The following is a 23,425-nucleotide window of genomic DNA, read 5'->3' as shown; positions in this document are numbered from 1 at the left end:
TTCTCGTGTTGTTATGACACATATAACATTATGATATTGCATCTTACCATAATGTGTATTTATTAAAAAAAAATGCAGCGGAAAACTCGATTCAAATATTTATAACAAATAGTAATCACAGTGCCCAGACTCGTACATAATCTATTTCCATAGCCGCCTCTTCACCCCAGGTGCTGTACCAGTTGCCGCGAGCATTCCAGAAACTGGTCATTGCGGTTGACTCTCCATAATACCACGGTTTCGGGTGGGGATTTGAAGCACCATCCGGGAAGTAGTCTCCGCCTACTGCGACATTTAACAAAAGAAAGAACTCCTTATCGAAGGGCGCCATCAGAGTACCTTCGGGCCACGGGTTAAACGTGAATCCTCCAAGCTTCCAAAATCCTTCATCTGGAGTGATGGTTAGATAAACCTGATCGTTAACCGCAAATTGGATAGCACTTTCTGTCCAAATGAGTTGATAGTTGTAGAAGAATGTATGCCGTCCATCTCGGTGCTCGGATTCACAGATTTGGCTCCGATAATCAGTGCTGCTTCCGAAGTGCAAACACGCGGACGCTTTGTTTACTCCAATGTGTTCCCCATTCATCGACAGATCTCGGTTACCGCGGGATTCCATGACATCAATTTCACCAGATCTGGGCCAGTATCCGTAGAAGTCATCCTTCGGCATCATCCACAGTGCCGGCCAAATCCAATCCCCAGCAGGCAGTTTAGCACGAATTTCCACTTTTCCAAACTTGAACCCGAATGAATTGCGCGTGCGAAGACGTGCACTTCGTATCGGATTTAGGATGTATTCTGGACTACCCTGTCGGTAACATCCTCGTATTTCTTCAGCCCACGGGCCTTCATCTGTACATCTTTTTATAAAAAAAATAAAAACAGAGCGAATAAATGTGAGTATCACTGGGAAACTACTACAAACCGATTGTTACCTGTCGAAATCGTCTCCCTCACGTATATCGACCGTACCAGTGGAAAGAAATTCTTCACCAAATTCGTCGGCAGTGAGCGTTGGTCTCAGGACAAGGTTTCCGTCCTTGACGTACGAGTTGCGATCGCTTCCGGAATACCATTGAAACTCGTTATTCTATGATTAAAATCATTTCTATACTTGATTAGCACATCTTTTGAAGCAAATGTTCTTACCCCTCCACCTCCGAGCGAGTTCTCGTGCTGCCAGACAGATCTATCGAGTGTGTCAAAATTATCCTCGAATATCAACTGACCGGAACAGTATGGTCCTGTCGACATTGTTGAATGTTATCTGACTGCTGGGTAGTTGAATCAAAGCTGAACCATTACTCACCCTCGGGGGCCATCCATCCGCTTGCGGTAGTTGGCGAAGGATCACACTGTCCCAGGCAAACTGTAACACCGTACAGTAACACTAAGAATGTCACAATGCTGATAGTCATTTTAACTGGTCTCCGCCTGTACAGCAGTCGCTGTTTTATACCTCGGTAGCATCTTATCTCTGATTTCATAATCGCCCTTATTCTGAATAACGTCGTATCGTTTTTTCGCTCGTATTTAATTTGTATTCCCCATAACGCTAGCAAAATCAAAGGTAGCTATGATTCGATCGAACCACATTCGATCGAAAAATCAATACGTCGTTATTCAGAATAAGGGCGAATAATTAGTAGATTGAGGGGGTTTTATGGTTTTGGAGATTATTCTGTCAGGATATGGCAAATTTAGAGATTATTGAAAAAAATGAAAAATATAAACGCATTTTTGTCAGAATTGTAACAGCATTCTCAGCATTTTTTCCAAAATGAGTGCCGCGTACGCTTCGCGCTTCGAAGCAGTTTTTTTGTGCTCGCACCCGCAAGGTCCTAAAATGACCCAAGCTGCCGCAGAGCTCTCAGTCGGCCGATGCCAAGCCAATTGAGAACGTTTGGGCTCAAATGAAGATGAAGCTTGGGAAGAACCGACAACACAATTTGAAGCTTATTCGCAGAATTCACAACAATTGAGTGAATAATACGCGCAAAATCTCGAAATTGTCAAGTCATTATTAACACTGAAGGGGATTGGACTTGCTATTTAAGTATTTGCATGTAAGTTTTTGATCTAATAAAACAATATTCAGAAGTATTTTCGTGTTGAGTCTTTTCATTTTCTCACAACAGTGACCGGAAACTGCGTGGTAAGATTTTGAAGACGATTAAGAGGAATCCTAATCTGTCGGATAGTGATTTGGCCAGAAAATTCGATGCTGCCCATAGTACCGTGAGGAGAACTCGACTCCGGGAAGGAATCAAGTCGTATCGAGCTAGCAAACAGCCAAATGGGACCATAAAACAGAATAGTGTGGTCAAAATTCGTGCTCGGAAACTATATGACCAGGTGCTGACCAAGTTCGACGGGTGTCTTCTGATGGACGATGAAACCTATGTCAAGGCTGACTTCGGGCAAATCCCACGTCAAAAAATTTACTTGGCAAAGGCTCGGGAGGATGTTCCAGCCAAATTTAAATTTGTTTTTTCCAGCAAATTTGCAAGAAAATTTATGATTTGGCAGGGCATTTGCAGCTGTGGCTTTTTGCGTTTTCGTTACAAATAAGACAATGACATCGGAACTATACCAAAAAGAGTGTATCCAAAAACGAATTTTGCCGTTCATTCGATCCCACGACCATCCCGAAATGTTTTGGCCAGATTTGGCAAGCTGTCATTACAGCAAAGTCGTTCAAGAATGGTATGCAGAGAAAGGGGTCCAGTTTGTTCCGAAAAACCTTAACCCACCCAACTGCCCCCAGTTCCGCCCTATTGAGAAATACTGGACAATCAAGAAGAGGCAAAGGGAAAGGTTATTAAAGACATCAATCAGATGACGACCTGGTGGAATAAGATAGCTAAAACGATGGACGAAGAAGGTGTGCGCCGCCTAATGAGCCGTGTTACAGGAAAAATTCGAGAATTCCTTCGAAACCGTGACGAATAATTTTATCTGTATTTTTTCTTAAAAGTATGAAGAAAACTCATCACCCTGTAATCTCCTGAGCCGGAAGTCGGATCTGATTAAAAAAACAAGCAGTTTTTATGGGACCTTAAGACCTTTTATTTGTATGTAAGATTGACGAAATCTGTTCAGCCATCTACTAGCATAATGAGTGACATTATTTCAATTTCATTACATATATCATCCTGTTGTTCCGGAACCAGTAGTCGGATCCAAATGAAATTCAGAAGCCTTATATGGGACAACAGGACTGTTCATAAGAGTCTAAGTTTGTAGAAATCAGGTAAGCCATCTCCGAGAAAAATTAATGAAATTATTTTGCACACATAAATTTGCTTATCTCGACGAACTTCTTCGAATGGTATAAGGGTGTAAGAAGTTGTATTTTCCAGCAATTATTATTGCAAGCAGTATAAATCAATATAAATATGAAAGTGTTTTGAATTTGAAAATTCTGCCATCTTTCTAATACATAAAAAAACGTTGCCAAAAACGAACGGCTTGTTAGATGACTATTACCATGCGGAACCTGAATCTAAAAACATATTCTGTTTTCATGGACAATTGTAACAGATATCGAATGAAAAAACCTGTTTTAATTTATCTAATAGTGTAATGATGCCTGTCTCATATCAATCATACTATCGTATATAATACTGTGGTATTCTTCAAAATATTTTTCTTCGATTCTTAAAAGAATAACCGAAATCGGTTTGTTTGACCGTCTACTGATAAAAACTATCAATTGGAGAAGATTTGAGGTCGATTTAGAAAACTTTTTACGGTTTTCGTCCTTTTCAGTGATGGTATAAAATTTTTACAACCCTTTACCCTATATTTCCGGATCCGGAAGTCAGATCCGGATGATATTCAGGAGTTACGTATGGGACTACAAGACCTTTCACCTTTCTCAGCCATCTCTGAGAAAAGTTAGTACACTTATTTTCACAATTTTTTGCACATTTTACCCCATAATTCCGGAACCGGAAGTCGGATCCAAATAATATTCAGGAAGTTTGTATGGGACCACAAGACCTTTCGTTTGAATCTAAGTTTGTGAAAACCGGTTCAACCATCTCCGATAAAAGAGCAACAAAAAACGTTACATACACACATACGCACATACACACGCATACAAACACACACATACAGACATTTTGCGTACTCGACGAACTGAGTCGAATGGTAATTGATAAAACTTTGAATAATACTGTTCTTTGCAAATAAAAATATGATTAGGGTGGTATTTGTCCTAAAATTCATATTTTTACTAGAAGTAATATTATAAATCATTGTCTATTATATCATGCAAGCAAAAATGAAAAATAATGCACTTTCATTCAAAATATTTCCGGTTTAGCCCCGGTCTCCCCTATATCAGGAAAACTCTTTTCTTCAGATATATAAGTCAATTATAAAATGGATCAGTGTTGGTGATTGTCAAAATTTTAGCAGAAACTGCTATATTGCTATCCATATTGTATACAACATTTTCAATCCGGTAGAAGATGCTAAAAGAACTCGAGTCTCTCAATGCATGAACCGCGAGAGAATGTTTCTACATTTCTTCGCTCCACTTCATACTCTGAGTATTTTACGGCGCTTAAAAAAATTTACAGTCTGATAATGATCGTTGCTGTGTGGAATTTCCCACACTTGCGATTCTCTGCAAGCTGACAATTATTGCAGAAAATCGAATCGATGATTCAACTTGACGATTCTCATACCATAGACACAACTTATACAAAGGTTATATGTTAGAATAAGCGGCAATAATAAAATGATTCTATCGCAATTATCAACTGCCTGTATAGAACCGGATCGCGAAACGAGAATAAGCGACCGTTTGTTGCTTCAGAATCCCCACAACAGCGTGCCAACCTTTGAATCTCAGAAATGTCATCGAGAGAAATTCGCTCTCGCACTGGTGTCCATTCTATGTTAAATGAACCATGCCGGTTCTTTTGTTACTGCGATGATATCCGTCATTCTTTGATGGCACTGATTAAATCGTGTGAAGAGTTGCTGGTGAGCGTTCTTTGATACGATAAAATCCATCCTTGAAATGGATGATTTCCAACAATCGACTATATAACCAAAAAAATTTCTAGTAATTATGTGCATATTTCCATACGTATGGAAATTAAAAACGCGTTCTGAACCACCCCGAAAAATAATTTCTGTTATTACATATTCACGAGCGACAATGAGATACTCTCAAACATCTTTACCGGATGAACGATAGAAAAGAAAATAGCTTTTCTTCGGAAAGCGGTTCAAATGAACAATTTTACTGGAAAGAGATAGTTTGCATGCTCTAGTTTGTGTATTTTTGCAAATTAGTACTTCCAGCAATGCTAGATATTTACCTTTTTTTCGAATGTAATATCAAGACTTTACTTTAGGTATACTAGTTTCCTTACTAATTATACACATTCCTTCATGTTCCTCGTGAAATGCCTCGTGCACACAACTTGAAATTACATGGTTTTATACAAGACACACCCGAGCACAATTGCATTAAAAATGAAACAATTCAAAGATTCTCATAATAAAAACAAAACTAAAGATGATGGTGGATGCACTGAACTAAAAACTTATTCAAGTGACCAATTAGAAACTTTATCTAGTTTAGGCGTTTAGATTGTTTGAGAATGATAAAATTGACAATTGATTTTTTTCATAATAATTGATTTTACTCAACCCTTCCCACTTTTTTTGTATTGTAAAGTTTTTGAAATGTTTTCTTTGGCTGGAAGTAAATGATGATAATTTTCGAATGCAGCCAACTCTTCTGCGATCGCACGTTCCGTGGTTTCTCTGGGAAATTCTTAGTTTTTAAGGCTGGAGTTAGATATGCGTTGATAAACTATGAACGAAATTGATGTTGATCACCTAAACGAATTTTGTATGTGAACTGATAATTTCATCCGAGTATTTAGGACAGTTTTTAATAAAATGTTTGATGACAACACATTAATAATCATTTTATTATCCATATTTTTAAGTTCGTACAACATGCACTCGCTCAAACTCAAGTAAATGGAAAAAATAGCTACAAAATACATGGGATATGTCAAAAGAATCTAATTCGATTCTTCAATAGCTAATTGATATTTAATATACTCAAACGAACACGGTGTGCAGCAAACAGCAGAAATTTGCACCGACACACAACGCAAAAGCAAAAGCGTATTCTTTATAATCCAGTCATCAACTCGCTGAATGAGCTACTTGCTTCATTTACAGGTAAGAACCTACAAAGCCAAGAAAGTATATATTTATAGTTTCCTCTTTGTGCGAAACTTCATACTACGCGGAACGGTGCGGTGTTTTTTATGCATGACACGAAGCCTCCCTATAGTAACCGAAGCAGAACTGCTACTGCTGATGAAATTCAAGGTGCAAACAACGATCGAAACCGTCGGCCGTGCGAGAGAAAGCAAACGGATACCATCACGATGGCATGCTGCGATTGGTTCGTGAAAGCATGGGTCGATTCAAACCAAGTTTTCAATAGTATGCTATTGAAATACTGAAACGAAGTTGCCATATAAGCATGTAAAGTTTTTTTTGTTTCAATTATAGATGTTTTAACCTTATGGTCATTCGCCTCTTCGGGCCAGAAAAGCTTTCTAATCTTACTTGTAGGGTTGGAGATCGAGCCCAGGTGGGCTGTGTGAAAGGCATCGACTATCCCATCACGCTATACCCGTCAACACATGTAAAATTAAATATTCCCGAATCGATTGGTTGTTAAATTATATAAATCCTTCAATAAGTAACTGAGTTATTATCATTCAAAATTAAGACAGAAAATGGAAACGCGGCTAGTTTTGAATCTTTTAATACCTTCCCGGCTCCGTATAGTGAAGAGACATTTTTAATGCCAAAATTCCATACCTATTCGCTGCCATTACAAATATAACTCGTTTAGTTACACATTCAGCAACAGAAATTATGATAATATCTACATGATGATTTCAAGTCCTAAACATTAACATATGCAAGGGTTTTGAAATCACAATACAAATAATTTATCATTTGGATATTCGATGCATTACATTTTAACATTCAATGGAAAATGGTCTGGCATCGGAAGTCCTAAAGTAGAACACACCACGCACTGACGATCCTCTGTTGGGAGGTTCACCGCCCATTTTAGCGACTTTTCCAGTGCTAGAGCACACACCGCTTCGAATTTCTTGGAAACTTGCACACTGAACCGCATTGAATCCAATTCGTGAGTATATTGATTCCACATAGTAATCTACCGCCCGCTGATGGGCACAGCCTCCATCGATATCGACTCCGCATCCCGGCTGTATTCGACCCCAGTTCGGATAGAAATCCGCATCACCAATCGGTTCCAGGAAACCAGCGGCCCCGCCGTTTGTGTGAATGATTTCCACATACTCGGCATCGGTTTGCTTTATCCTATCGGTTACGTCTCCAGCGAAAAACGGAAGTGCAGGATCCAACCCGATGATTGTTGGCAGTTTTCCGTATTGCCCTTTACCGACGTTGCCGGCTGCATGGGCTCCTAAGCTGTGGCCGATCACTACCACGTCATCGCGATTTAGATCTGCCACTTTGGCAAGATAATCGATCAAATTGGATGTCGCAATTCCAACCGGATATACCAGACGCCGTGAATTCGGATAAAACGGATCATTTCCAGCACTCCAATCGACAAAAATAACATTAAACTCCCCGACATTCAACAACTCCGTTCGTATAACCCGATTTATTACTGAATTCTGGCTTCCACCCCATCCGTGAATAATTACTCGTGTGGGATGATTGGGATTGAAACGTGAACTCGTTATCGACTCGTAATCATTGTTTGCAATCCTGTGGGGACTATCGCCTGTCGAGCGGGTGTACAACAAAAATCGAATGTCCTTCTCCGGCTGGAACAGTGGATTTACGTCCGAATATATGCCAACGGTATTCGACTCACTAGAAAATATGTGCAAGCGACCTTCATCATCCACTGTGAAGTGCCATTGATGATCTTCTTCGGTGGGAACCAGATGACCTAAATAATAAAATTATTAAACCTGGATACTACATATACATTTCAGTGCTATATTACCCTGGATTATAAGTTGAAATAAAACGAACCAGCACAGAACAAGTTTCATACTTCGATGGCAAAATATGACCGAAAATGGAAGAGTATCCAATGGCGATGTCTTTTATAAACTAACGATAAAATTGTCATCACGTACATTTGTTATCAAGACAACATTGCAAAACTTGTTGGGCAGTTACTCGTGTTTCGCGGCTAGAAAAGCTGATAACGAGCTGGGCAGTATATGTTCCTATTACTAATTGAAAACAATTACTACTACGAAACTGATTTTCCGTTCTCAAACTAAAATCATGTCGTAATACTATTTCTTTCTTCCTGTAAGATATCTATCAATTCTTTATTTATAACATTTATTCTCATTGGTCGATTTTCGGAACTAGGATGATCGTTTAGAAGTTATAACCCAAAGCAAACGGTGGATCAACAGAAGTTACCACCACATAGATGCCCTTTTCATTCGCCAATCTCGGAGGATCGCCACCGAGAAAGGCTTGCTGCTTGAGATTGTAACATGTTTTGGCCTTGAGTTCATTGTAGTCATCGCAACGGGCCCCCCAGAAACCTTTACTCTGTTCCGCCAACGATTCTATGAAGATTTCGATCGACCTTCCATGACTGCAAGATTCGGTCAAACATCCCGGTTGCTTCTTGCCGTAGTTGATGTAGAAATCCACCTGCCCGATGGGATGCGGATAGCCGGAAAACTGCGTGCTGGTGTGTACCACTTCCACATACTCCGCATCATCGGGACTGAGCCGAACATCCGGTTCGTCTTCGAAGAAATTAATCGACGCCGGGTCCAGACCGAAAATCACCTTAATTTTCCCGATATTCACCAGGTTCCCGGCACACCCGGCAATGTGGGCCCCTAAACTGTGACCAACCAGATAAATTTGATCCATCGATGCCATGCTGGATCGGACTACCCGATGGATCAGATCGGCCACCACATATCCAACGGCTAAGGTGTACTGGGATGCGCGAAGATACGGCTCGGCGGCTCCTTTGTTCCAGTCTACTCCGATGACGTTGTATTCGCCCTTGGACAGATAGGCCTTCTTGATGCCCTGAATTGCCAGTGAGGTGTAGTTGTTCATCCAACCGTGGATCACGATGCTGTGTAATAAAATTAATCACTAATGTTTATTAGTTATTTGAGTTTTCATACTGGTAGGGTACACCCAATTCTGTTCTTTAATTTGTACGATTTTTCGAGAAAAAAAACATTTCATATTCATTTTGTACGATTTTTCGAGAAAAAAAACATGACAAATTTACTCACATGTCCAAAAACTGCTCGAATCTTTTGCACGGTTCATCGAAATAGCATAAATATTTTAACGCGTTAACACGTATTATTGTTTCACCTAGTTTTGCTTGGTATGAAAAGAATTGGATGTAGATACGAAATATATCTGTGAAAATAAATTATTTTTGGTTGTTATTGCATGGGTTTAGAATGGATGAACTGATTCATGAAGCTTTGAACCGTTTCGCGAATAATTTCAACTTTCGTTTGAAATCTGACAGCTGAGTAATTAATTTCTACTGCAGTAAGAATTTGTTCATAATTTCAACATTCTTTATTCATTATTCTAAATCTATTTCCTCCCCCCCCAAGTTTATACTCATCGACAAATAAGGTTATCACGCGAAATATAATTCAAAAGTCTTACTACCTTTTGCCCACAGTAGTATTTACCACATAGTCAAAAATTAGATAGTTTTCTTTTCGACACTGGAAAAGTCTTGCAAAAATTGTAAGTTTTAGATCTTCTGTAACTTGTTTTTATACTATCCGTTGAAGAAAATATCTCAAAAAAATGTGATTATATTGTCAACCGAAGTAAATTTTTTTCGAATTTCTTCTTATATTAACTGTACTGCAATTATCATACTACTTTTATCATTTTGTGTTCAATTGAATAATAATCGAAATAACTTTCCATCCGTAAAATTTTGAAATGAGTCGATTTAGTTAAATCTAGAAAAAAAACTATTGAAATGCCGAAATTTAACCAAAAATTATTCGCAAAATGGTTCAAGGCCTAAATGTCTTTTTAATATATTATCCGTCGCGATTCTCGTCAGGTTTTTATAAAATGAAAGTAAGCGTAACTTGTACGATGCCCACAAAACTTGAATCTAATCCGACTGGTACAAGAAGAAGAGGGACGCAGCGAGCAAGGTGAATCGATCAAGGGGAGGGTGATCTACGAAGCATCAGTGGCTTGAGTGACTGGCGACGAGCAGCCTTGGACCGAGTTTTGTGGAGACGTATGCTTGGTACAGCAAAGGATACTCCAGGACTATAGCTGTTAGTGTTGTGCTGGGTACCGGAACATGAAACAAAGGTCAAAGCAGATAACAAACAGAATTCTGCTCTTTAGTTTCAGTCCACATTGGAATTCTTTTCTTTACGTTTCGTCTTAGACTCGTCAGTGCAGAGCAGTTCAAATTGAACTGCTTAATGCAAACTTAAACAGTTCAACGTGAACCGCTAAGAAGACATAAAGTTAACGCTATCTGCGAAACACTTTTTAATTGGTGCCGAACGTTTTCGTTCGACACGTCAGCAAAGACATGGTTCTTCGATGCCGAATAAAAAGTGTTTCGGAAATAGCGTTAACTTTACGTCTGCTTAGCGGTTCAAGTTGAACTGCTCTGCACTGACGAGTCTAAGACGAAACGTAAAGAAAAGTAAAAACGGTTATGTGCCCTAAGCACAAGCTTAGGTTTACCCTAAATGAAATTGTTGACAATAAACGAATCACTTTGTATACAGTGTGTAGCGACAACATTATTTTCCATGTTGCTGTGTAAATCTATAAAAACTTAAAGAAGGCCTAAATGAATCTTCATGTATAGTTTCCTTGTCATCTCGATTAGGAGTCACCTCCTCTTTGTAAGTCCGTAGTCGTTTTTCTCTTGATGCACGACACTCCCAGGAATATCGAACGGAGAGATTGAGGTTTTGCTGGCCACTCTTTTCAGCGATTTTGGGGCTTCTGGTTTCCAATATCCTCTTGATCTAGCGTTCCTGATTATCAAGAATTATTTTCCGAACACTTTCGTCATATTGGCAAGTGCACTTTCATCTTCAAAACGAGAAGTGTGCAGATTTTTTGAATATACGATGAAAAAAATACGCCCTGTTGGAAATGACTAACTTACAATCGCAACTACCTTTAAACTCAGATACTTATGAATGAGCAAAATCAAGCGGAAATTAAACACGTTTAAAGTTAAATTGTGAACCACGTGGCATAATCGAAAACCGTAAAATCAACTCGAACTATTACACTGGATTCTCAATTTACGCATAAATTAAATAAAACATCACGTTATTTCAAATTTTTCGTGTAAAAAAAAGGTTTTTTCCAATTTCACTTGATTTTAGTGTAAATAACATTAACAATCCTACTACGTCCGATGCTTTAGTGTCTGAGGACTCTCTGAGTATGTTCTAAGATCATGGAATCGTTTAAGAGATGTTCCAATATCCAAGAACTACTTGGAGTATTGTCCTTAGGGACTACTCTGTGCCACAGCAAGAACTACAACGGTCAATGCTTTTTTTTTGCGTGTGGTTCATACTTTTAGAGCTACACATTGCTTACTTGTCTATTTATAGCTGTTCCAGGTAGGTTCGCAGTCGTCCAAGAATTTCGTTGAAAACTGGTTTTGAAATCTACACGAACTTTCAGCAGTTTATGTATATATATACACACTTTAAAAAAAATCTTGTGTTTTTACATCTTATTAGATGCACATAAATGGAGCATCGCAGTTCACGCAAATTTACGTCGAAGAACATTCAATATTGTGTCTAAAACTCCATGACATGAAATTCATTGAAATAAAAAAAAGAACACTGATAGTAACCGCCGCGACTTGAACCGAAAATCATTGGATCGCAAGTACGTCTGTTAATCGACTGAACCACAGAAGCATGCATCTGCTTGGCTGGAAAAAGGTGCATTTAAATTTATACAGTCGCTAGCAGAACGCAAGTTACAGTCGAAACAAGCAAAATTCAAGCTAATCTAACATTAAGTCATTACAAATAAAATTTTCTGTCATTTGACCAATTAGGTCTTTATGAATTACATCGTATAAAGGATTAAGTCACCTGTAAAATTCAATTTTTTTGGGGTATATATATATATATATATATATATATATATATATATATATATATATATATATATATATATATATATATATATATATATATATATATATATATATATATATATATATATATATATATATACATATATATATATATATATATATATATATATATATATATATATATATATATATATATATATATATATATATATATATATATATATATATATATTTGTATTTATTCAGTTTGACGTAAAACAAATGATCTGAGATATTACAAATATCATTTCACTGGTTTCCTCGCCTGAATTGAAATCATATATTCTGAAAGGACCCGAATGACTTCAGTTAAAAGGTCCTTAATAAAGAAAAAAAAATATATTCTGAGTCATGCACGCTTAGACAAAGTTACTCAAAAATGAACAAGATCTTACTCATATTTAGAACAAGTGGTATAATCCAGGAAAAGAAAATCCGATCAGAGGCTCAATAGAAATTTATAACCATTTGAGGTATTCAATTCACATAACAACATTTGTTTTAAATTTGGCTGGTTGATGGTTGAAATAACAAAACATACAAGGTGATAACAGAATTGTTAATAAGAACAATACATCTAATTTTATAGCGAATTCCGTAGCATTTTTCAACCATTATCCCGTGCGTTAGCCTACCCGAGTAAAGTCTAACATCAGAATGAGAACAAATTGAAATCTTATTATGATAGCAACATCAGATTGAATTCAAATACGATATTCACTCATCAAATTTTCAATTAATATCACTTTATGTTATCATTTTGCTGTTTAAAGGCAAAAGTTTTGTGAAATTCAAAAAATGAAAATATTAAAATCAACAGCTTAGTGGATCCATTGAAATTGAGCAAATTTCAAATGGCAACACAAAAATACAAAGTTAAGTTTCAATGGAAGAATTATTCCTTTAATCCTATGTTGTTTTTTACAAAAATGCTTTGGCATTCTGCCGAGATCCTGCAGTTGACCGCAACCATAACCGCGAAGACACGATTTTTTTCATCATTTTTTCAACTTTTACGCAAATAATGCTCCACTTAACCACGAGTATATTAGTGTCAAATTAGTGGCGATCATCGGTACCACGTTTGTCTGAAGCAGGTCAATCTGAATAGTGGCTTTGGCATTCCCATTTCGCTGATCGTCTGCCGTAGAAGGAGTTTATTTCAGAAATTGATATGAGAAATATATTTTACGTCATCGATTTCCTTCTAGATACGTTAAATATCCGATCCTGTGACAATTTTTGCGTTCTGTTAAAAAAAATGTTACGATATTTGTAATCAGACGACGTCGCGAAGTTCATTCCAAACTTTTTAAACCATTATCCTCATTGCATCCAGAAATCGGGGACCTGGATGGCGAATATAATCTACTCATCAAACCCGTTCTGAAAATACCCATATTTTTATATCCTACAGTATGAAAAAAAAAAAGCTATTGTTTACGAAGTTCGAACATCGAATATTGAATGTCTCAGATTTCAGAACCTAGAGCTAATTCTTAATAATACTTCAGTAGCATATAGGATACACCAAGAAAATATATGTTTAATTTGTATATTCCTCACTCTCCAAAAGAATTCTCATGTCTAATTATAAATGCTTAAAAATTCATATACTCACTAACGCTAGATACAATGAGAAGTATTTTATCCATCATCTAATATATCTTGAAACTATAATACACTTTTACAAAGAAATCGTCTAACCAAATCTGCAAAATTTTGAGTCACAGGACTAAATTTACTGAAGAGATCCTGGTTCTAGCGAGAAGCGAGATAATCGTTCATTGTCCCAATTAAACGAAAAAATAAGAGATCTGAGATATATTTTTGCCGGATTCCTAATGCACGTTCCCTGTGTTGTAGAAGGCTTCACTGTAAAAGTTCGGTCTTCAGAGCCTCTAAATTCGTATTTCAAAATGATTACATGTGCGAGTTGTGTGCGATCAAGTAGATAACTCAATTTAATGTTATAATGTTTCAATGATAGGGGAAAGTGTTATAAAGCGTCCCTACTGGCCGAAACGCCCCCTTCCTTTTTAGGTATTCAAGAATTTTCTAAACAAAAGTTTTATCTCTAATGTTATCTTTTCGTAAGATCTTTCTGGTATGCTAGTTTGGCAGTTGTGGTTTGCTGGAAAATATGAAAAAAACTGAAAATATCATTAGATAGCTTTTCGATGTATAAGGTTTTGCTTCGACTAAACAAGCATTTTAATCGTGTAAAACGTCTAATGGTCGGTTGCAACTTATTAATTAACTTTCAGCAGTGCTAATGTCTCTATTTACAGTATAAATATCTAGAGAAACAAAGCCATTTCTTTGATCTACGAATTTTCTCATAACAATCACTCTATGGACATTATGCCCCACCTTCGATTCAACAGTATGCTTCGAGTTAAAATATTGTTTTAAAGATTTATAACGGTTATTAAAACAAAAAGTAGCGTTGGGAGGATAAAAAATGTTGGTTTCCAATTGTAATTAATTGATTATGCAATTGATTTCTGATGCAAAGAATATCTTCTTTATCTGCTTTTCTTCTATACCGACCTTTCAAGGGGCATATTGCATCATTGTTGTGGGGCATACCACTGATTTGTTGTAAGGCATATTATACAGTTGCTGGGGCATTATGCCAACGGCAAGCGAAAAAACTGAGAATGTGGTCGTTTTGGAAAAGGTGTTTTTATCAACCAATTCTCATCACTTCTTCCGAAATCATTGAAAATTATGCTCCTCAGACGTATTGCAAAGAAATACATACATTCTCGAAGAAAATATATCAGTACATTTAGAAATATCTCAATGTTTTCTTAAGGGGGGCATATTATAACACTTTACCCTACAGCTTTGGATATAAGAAGGACACAGAAAACATTTTTATACTGTGCTCAAATAGCCACACTGCTATTCATGGTGGATGCGGGATGGCGACGCAACGAGTTTGCATTGACAGAAACTACCTGTATACAACTTTGTGAAACAACACTGTTTGTCATATAGCCGAACATTTTCCGTCTACTTATAGCTAACACTTACAGTCCATAGCAATCGCAAAAAAGTTCGCATTTCAAATCACCTAAGTTCGAAACTGGATTCTTTCCGCGGCTTGCTACTACCACCCGCATAGCGTTTTGGCTACCTGGGCAGCCATGGCCACCAGACGGCTACCAAAATTGATTCAGTGACGGTTATCAAATCAAATTTGACAAAACAAAGTCGCCTGTATCTAAGTTAGCCGAGCGTTTTCATCTTCTTCTCACCTTTGCTGAAAATGTCAAAGATTTCGATGTGGAAAAATCCTGGTGGAGATACGATTGTATCGTTTGAGTTGTATATCTGGCAGCGGTGAGGCAGTCGGTCACCAGAATGTCTGCCTTTAGTCTTTCAGCCATCTGGCAGCCATGCGTATGCGGGTAATACGGAGATTGCATACAATCTTTTTTCTTGCTTGCGAGTAATATCGCCTAAATGTATACTATCCCGGACCTGTTTTGGCTGTTCTATTTTTAGATTATGCTCGTGACGTGTCATTTCGAGAAAATCTACATCATATTAAGTTTTCAATGTGCTTTCACTGAGAGCAAAACTAGTTTTCATTTTGATGTCACACAGCATTTTTTTTTTTGCTTTCGATTTTGATCTTTTAACCGTTAAAACGACCAAAACGATAGCAAATTAAGTAATCGATATATACGAACAGCACAACATCAAATTGAGTTTTCTTTTTGATCTCACACTCTACTCGGGTAGGTAGTACTATATAAAATTCAATTGCATATTTTCAGTGAGGCGATTTCACTTGATAAAAAAAGTTCCAGTAGTCGGACCTGGATTCGAACCGGGAAGACCAGGATTACCAACTCACACTTTAAACACACGAGACAGGGAAAAGATCATTAGTGCACAGGTAACTAAACATAACATATTTTGATATATAGTAAATTACACCTATTGATAAAATTATGTTACAATTTTGTTTTGTGAATATGATCGGATTGATACTCGTATTTTGCTTCTTGAGCTTAAAAATTATCCAAATGTAGAGTAAAAGTTACTCATGATCAAGTTACTCACGATGATAACCACTCAAATTTGGACGTTTTCAAATATCATTCGAGAATGATAATTATACTACTAGACTCTGAGTAACTAGCGAATTGTTACGTACTGATGTATCACAGACGACACATAGAGAATAAACAACAAACTAAGCAACGCAAAACTACGGTGAATTTGAAGTCAATATTTTAAGCCGTAGTACCAATGGAAAAATAACGACTAAGTATTACAGTAAGCAACTCTTAAGAAATTACTATGCGTGAATCGGAATGTCATTTTTTCTAAACCTTTTTACAAATTAAATACGAAGGTTATTACCGCACTATATAGCATGTTTCTGTTGAATAACTTACCGGACCGGTAGGCTGCTGTTGTAAAAGGTGCGTGACAGCGTTCCGACAGTGTCAATTGAAAACACGTGCGGCTCATTTACCGTCAGCGGTGTGTACAAGTAAAATCGTACGTCACGTTTCGCACTGAAATTCGATCCGAACCCGATTCGATTCGTACTGACAGCTGTAAGGATGGAGCCTTATGGATCACATTAAATTGTCAGATAAAATCCGAAGATTCGTTCTCTACTCACGATCCGTAGGTTCATCTGCTAGTGTCGTTCCAAAAGTCACTATCACCACCAAGATTATGATTTGTCGCATCATGGAGTACCTGCCATCACTAGTTGCAATGACTAAATGCAAACGTTAACTTTGGCAACGAACTGATTTTCGCACAGTCAATCGTGGAACAGTTCCATCGTTATCAAACTGTCTGTCTGCTTCTCGCCAGGAGGGCCCTTGCATTTGCTCTGTGCCAGCACTTCGATAAAAAAATATAAAACTTGTGACAAAGCACCACACCGACGAAAACTACTTTCCAAACTGACTGATATAGCACATGCATATTTGGTTTACTGAATAGTGCTCGAAACTTTCGTTTCATCACGCTTCCGGTCTCTCTGGCAACGGTTTAACATTCGCGTCAAAAGATGAAGAAGAAAACTAGATCGGCAAGATTGCTTTTGTGTATTTTTCTTCTCGTCCGGTAAACCGTTGGTCACCGTATGAGAACTTTGGTAACGAATTAGCACACGAATTATCTCAATCGACGCGGAATAGAATATGTCGGGCTTAAAGCATAGGTTTTAAGTTGGATGTTGCTTACTTGCGCTCCCAAAATACCGATTATTCACGGATCATACAGCTACAAATCGATTTTGGTTTCTGGCTTGGTATAGGCATGAGAAAAGATTGTCGTGAGGCCTTTTTGCCTTTCTCGTATAGGAACCGTCTTTTGAACAGAGGCCCGGAGGGCCGAATGTCAAATACCATTTGACTCAGCTCGACGAATTGAGCAAATGTCTGTGTGTGTGTATGTGACAAATAATGTCACTCGATTTTCTCAGAGATGGCTAAACCGATTTTCACAAACTCAGATTAAAATGAATCGTATTACGGTCCCATAGATCGCTATTGAATTTTATCCCTCAAACATTGGTAACGAATTAGCACACGAATTATCTCAATCGACGCGGAATAGAATATGTCGGGCTTAAAGCATAGGTTTTAAGTTGGATGTTGCTTACTTGCGCTCCCAAAATACCGATTATTCACGGATCATACAGCTACAAGTCGATTTTGGTTTCTGGCTTGGTATAGGCATGAGAAAAGATTGTCGTGAGGCCTTTTTGCCTTTCTCGTATAGGAACCGTCTTTTGAACAGAGGCCCGGAGGGCCGAATGTCAAATACCATTTGACTCAGCTCGACGAATTGAGCAAATGTCTGTGTGTGTGTATGTGACAAATAATGTCACTCGATTTTCTCAGAGATGGCTAAACCGATTTTCACAAACTCAGATTAAAATGAATCGTATTACGGTCCCATAGATCGCTATTGAATTTTATCCCTCATTATCCCTCATTATCCCTTTTCTGGTAAATTCCTTAACCGATTTATACAAACTAAGATGCAAATGAAAGATCTTAAAATTATTTAAAAAGTCCCCAAAAAGTTGATTCAGATACGACTTAAAGTTCCGATATTACAGTGCGATTAGTAAAAATTTTCGATTTTATGAGTATTTTTTTACAAGCGATGGCGAAACGAGGTGCACATTTTTATGAAACTTACTGCTAAATTTATCTAGTTGGCAGATCTAGTTAGTTGGTGGATATAAAAATCTACTTTGGGACTACTAGTCCCCGGTTTCCGCTTCCGAACGCACCGGTAGTAGTGAAGAAAAGCTCCAAAACCGGAACTCACTTCGATTTCTCAGCAACGGTTGAACCGAGTTCCACAAATCATGATTCAAATTGAAGCTCTCAGTGTCTTAAAAGATATAGTGCAATTTCATCCAGATCCGACTTCCAGTTCCGAAATTATGGGGCGATGAGTATCAAAACCTTCAAACTGTCATACAAGGTGATGCAGAAGCGGTACGAACCGGTATGTGCTGGTACAGAAGAAGAAAATACCACCGCCTAGCAAATCTGGATAAGTACTATGCAAATAATCGTGCTGACAGTTTAGCAATGACACTCAGCAAAAACACGCACCATAAACGAGTAATGAAACGTTACAGTTGAGCAACGACATACACCCTAAACGAAAAATGAAACGCTTCAATGAGGTATCACTCATGCAACTGAACAATGACACAATCCCAGTAAAGTTACCTGAATACATGAAAGCAAAAAGGCGGGTGGGTAATGTCAGAGACATAACTGGATGTCGTGAATACGAAAACAACTGACGTGTTCCTTAACACTTCCGAATATCAATTAGTTGATTAATTGTATGAATTATGCAAGCATTCCCCTTTTTCACATTTTTCGCAAAAACAAAGAAGGCTTCTCTTGATCTCGATAACTGTGAATTTCACACAGCGAAAAGTGCACAAATCTAATCAAACTGCTCTAGATTTGCACTAAACTGAAGATTTTTACCTTCGAGTTGCGAGCAAGAAATCCTAATAGTTCTTTAGAAAACTTTTAGAGCCATTAGAAAGGCTGATTTTGTGTGATGCTCCCATTGTTGTACTCTTTTCGTTGTTTAACCTTTTTGCCTTTCTCATATAGAAAGGCTATGCAATCACTGTGAAAATCGACTTTTAAACCGAGGCCCGAAGGGCCGAATGTCATATACCATTCGACTCAGCTCGACGAACTGAGCAAATTTCTGTGTGTGTGTGTGTGTGTGTGTATGTGTCCGTGTGTGTGTGTATGTGTGTGTATGTAACAAAAATATGCACTTACTTTTCTCCGAGATGGCTGAACCGATTTTCACAAACAAAGATTCAAATGAAAGGTCTCATAGTCCCATAGTCTGCTATTGAATTTCATTCCGATCCGACTTCCGGTTCCGGAGATATAGGATGATATGTACCAAAAAAGTGAAAAAAATATGCACTCACTTTTTTCAGAGATGGCTGAACCGATTTTCACAAACTAAGATTCAAACAAAAGGTATTATGGTCCCATAGCTTGCTATTAAATTTCATTCGAATGTGACTTCCGGTTCCGGAGTTATATGGTAATATGTGAAAATTTGAGAAAAAGTTTACACTCAATTATCTCTGGAACAACTCAACCGATTTTTGCAAACTAAGATTCAAATGAAAGGTCTTATAGTACCCTAAAAATTTGTGGAACATTTTATCTGGATCCGACTTCCGGTTCCGGAACTAAAGCGTGATAAGAGGAAAATTACCAATTTTATTAGTATTTTTCCGCGAACGATGGTTAAAAATAGGTACAAATACCGTAAAACTGTCTGATAAATTCTTCTAATTTGCAGAGCTAGTTTGTGGACATAAAAACATAATTCGGCACTACTGGTCCCCTCTTTTCCTGGTCCGAGAGCACCGAAAGTGGAGAAGAAAAACTCCTAAAACTAAATTCACTTCGATTTCTCTGCGATGCTTGAACCGATTTTCACAAATCTTGATTTGAATTAAAGTTCATACTGTCTTTAAACCTACTGTGAAATTTCATCCGGATCCGACTTCCGGTTCCGCAGTTACAGGGCGATGAGTGTCAAAGTTATCAAATCGCCATATAGAGTGACAATATGTACAACACCGAAAGAAGTAGAAAACACAACACAAACGATGCGTGCTGTGTTCTATTTCGTATGCAGAACTAACAGAAATTTCGTTTAATTGGTTTAATCGAAATAGAGCATGAGATAGTATGTATAGGTTTAACTACGTTCAAAACTGTTCCAATTTGTAGGTCATATTTGTTGGTAGTAAACGAACCAACTTCGGCTATTCCGTTTATCTGAATCCGGTTTCGGAAGAATTGGAAATAGTGATCAAAAACTGCAAAAAGGATCTCACTTACTTTTCTTGGAGATGGCCAAATCGATTTTCACAAACTTATAGGTTCAAAAGAAAAGTCTTACAGTTTCATACGGAATTCCTTAATTTGTTGTGGATACTACTTTCGGCTCGGGAACTACAAAGTAAACAGGTTTTATAGAGTTTGTGAAATTAGATCCGAACAAATTAACCTATTTCTATTCAATAAACAGTTGTTTTTGCGAATTTCACGATAATATTTATGATGTAATGAGTAATATGAGAAAGGCATCATTACACCACTAGGTGGATTAAAATAGGTTTTTTATAATATGAAAAATAGGTGTAGAATTCGCTCAGACTTTGGACAAATTTTCCGAGGCCCGGAGGGCCGAGTGTTATATACCAATCGATTCAGCTCGACGAACTGAGCAAATGTCCGTGTGTGTATGTGTGTGTGTCTGTATGTGTGTTGTCAACTAAGAGGTCGAGATCTCAGAGATGGCTGGACCGATTTTGATCAAACTAGTCGCAAATGAAAGGTCTCCCCGTCAAAATGAAAGTTTTATGTCAAAATCTTCAGTTTCTTGACAGTATCTGTCGCACTTGACCTTGAAAACAGAATATGTTTTCACACTTAGATTCCGCACGGTAATACCTATCCAACAAGCCATAGATTGATCAAATCCGTCCATTTTTAACGGAGATATCGAAATTTTCGTGTAAGCGACTTTTCGCCTTATTCCAGTAGTAGGAGTTTTGAGCGCTGTACGATAAAGCAATGCTTAGGAGCAACGTGGAACACGATTTTTTAAACTGCTACATACAATTGTTTCTAAGTACCAAAAAGACTGTGTGCAGCATCTTTTTTCATGACATTATGCTTCGGACCGAATTTAGCACGGTTCGTTTTTGGCAACATAATCGTTCAAATATGTTATGCCATATGTAAACCAGATGATGGCAGCATCTTCCAGTTGAAAGCAATTCAATAATTATATTGATTTAAACTACTTACACCAATAAATGTTGGAAGAACATAACACCCATATACCATTCGAATCAGTTCGTCGAGATCAGCAAATGCGTATGTGATAAATAATTTCACTCAATTTTCTCGGAGATGACTCAACCGTGTTCTACAAACTCAGATTCATATGAAAAGTCGTATGCTCCTAAACAGAATTCCAGAATTATGTTTGGATTCGAACTACAGGATGATATGTGAAACGAAATTAAAATTGTGTAGATCATTTTTCTCGTAGATGGCTGAACCGATCTAAGATTCAAATGAAATCTTAGAATTACCTAAGATTCAAATTAAATGTTCTAAGATCTTATAAAACATATAGCTTTTCAGTCAGATCCAACTTCCGGTTTAAGGGATACAGGGTGATTAGTATAAAAATGTCTATTTCACATAAACTAATCAGATTTATCGGGTTTGCAGATTTGGATAGTCGATAACCAAATAAACTTATTTCAGTTGTAGTGGTATTCGGGTTAGCGGTTCAATGCATAGGACGCTGGTCTTACAAGCCAGTTGTCATATGTTCAAGCCCCGACCTGGAAGGATTCATAGTGACAGTAGGATCGTAGTACTAGCCATGCAATGATTCTGTACGCTGAAAATCGGCTGCGAAGTCTGTTGAAAAAGAAAGGCAAAATTCCACAAAAGGAATGTAATGCCAAGACTTCGCTTTGCTTTTGGTATTCAGTTATCGATTCGGAAGGTATTCAAAAATTTAATTCGCGCTGCGATTTCCCAAAGATGTCTACACTGATTTTGAAACATATTGAAACACAAATGTATACTATACAGCTTCTCAGGTGAATTTTACTGACTTCGTCTACACCAATTTTCGAATTCCAGTTCCAGTATAGAATCGTTTCTCAAAGCTCAATCGTTTTCTCAAAAAAAGCCAAATCGACAAAAACAAAATTAATTAACTTTATCAAATTCTGACTTCCGACTCTGGAATTACAGGATGATGGATTTTCAAAATTCAAACCGATACAGAAGATGACAATCTCGGAAAGCTTTAAAGTTGGACTCAAAACTATTGCAATATATTCGTCATATGGCCATACGAATCGGTTTGGGTTATGCTGGATCCTGAAAACCGGATCTGAAAGTACCTTAAATAACCGTAAACTCTAAAGTAGAACTTATTTCGACATCTCATGGAATGTTCAATCGATTGTCACACTCTTAGTTTCAAATTCGATCCGATTTGCAGTTTCAAAATTACAGAATAATGAAAGAGTGATTAAAATCTGAAATTGCCGCCTAAAACGAGGGTCATTAAAATAATGTCATGAGAACTAAAACACCGCGAAACTAGCTTTGCAAACGACACACAATACATCTGCTCGCAGTGGCGATAGAATCCAAACTGATCCAATTTTTGTTAAGAGGTTTCTTTTTACGTGATTTCGTTTGTAGCTTTTTCACTAATGGGCGGTACTAACGGCTATAAAAATAGCAGCATATAGAATTTTAATTTCGATTATTTCATTTCGGATTTGCATTTCATTGAAAGAAACTATCAGGATGCTGTACGGGATTCATTCCTGCCTTTCAGAAGGACCAAATTGTTGAACTCACTACGATATTAAGCACTGTTCGGAACATTTTTCTCGAACGATTTGTTGTACAGCAGCAGATATTTTGTTCTCTTCCCTAGAACGCGTTCTGATTGGCTGGTTTGGTTTTTCAATAGTGTACACGTTTAAGTTGAAAAATTTCGATTCTATTGGTAGTTAGATTATATAAATCCTTCCACAGATCACTGAGCTATAAATTTTCAAAATAT

The 23,425-nt window shown here is 37.4% G+C and overlaps 3 protein-coding genes across 4 annotated transcripts; all 3 read right to left on the bottom strand.

Annotated features, from left to right (window-relative positions):
* Positions 1-1,459, bottom strand: LOC131439930 (beta-1,3-glucan-binding protein-like). The gene is made up of 4 exons (XM_058611039.1): positions 1,313-1,459; positions 1,153-1,247; positions 939-1,093; positions 1-863 (listed from the first exon to the last, which is right to left on the bottom strand). The coding sequence occupies exons 1-4, from the start codon at positions 1,419-1,421 to the stop codon at positions 116-118; spliced, it is 1,107 nt and encodes a 368-aa protein (XP_058467022.1). The 5' UTR covers positions 1,422-1,459; the 3' UTR covers positions 1-115.
* A 5,348-nt stretch (positions 1,460-6,807) lies between these two features.
* Positions 6,808-8,247, bottom strand: LOC131439931 (pancreatic lipase-related protein 2-like). The gene is made up of 2 exons (XM_058611040.1): positions 8,072-8,247; positions 6,808-8,014 (listed from the first exon to the last, which is right to left on the bottom strand). The coding sequence occupies exons 1-2, from the start codon at positions 8,118-8,120 to the stop codon at positions 7,041-7,043; spliced, it is 1,023 nt and encodes a 340-aa protein (XP_058467023.1). The 5' UTR covers positions 8,121-8,247; the 3' UTR covers positions 6,808-7,040.
* A 114-nt stretch (positions 8,248-8,361) lies between these two features.
* LOC131439933 (phospholipase A1-like) lies at positions 8,362-17,173 on the bottom strand. Of its 2 annotated transcripts, none has more exons than XM_058611042.1 (3): positions 16,899-17,173; positions 16,666-16,843; positions 8,362-9,187 (listed from the first exon to the last, which is right to left on the bottom strand). In XM_058611042.1, exons 1-3 carry the CDS (start codon positions 16,969-16,971, stop codon positions 8,461-8,463), a joined length of 978 nt encoding a protein of 325 aa, XP_058467025.1. In that variant the 5' UTR covers positions 16,972-17,173; the 3' UTR covers positions 8,362-8,460. The 2 variants fall into 2 exon arrangements, with proteins under 2 accessions (XP_058467025.1, XP_058467026.1); XM_058611043.1 differs by having other exon boundaries at positions 16,666-16,828.
* Between the last annotated feature and the right edge of the window lie 6,252 nt (positions 17,174-23,425).

Source organism: Malaya genurostris, unplaced genomic scaffold, assembly GCF_030247185.1.
Source record: "Malaya genurostris strain Urasoe2022 unplaced genomic scaffold, Malgen_1.1 HiC_scaffold_17, whole genome shotgun sequence".
In the NCBI taxonomy this organism is placed as follows: Eukaryota; Metazoa; Arthropoda; class Insecta; order Diptera; family Culicidae; genus Malaya; species Malaya genurostris.
This window is presented reverse-complemented; position numbering and strand designations above follow the sequence as displayed.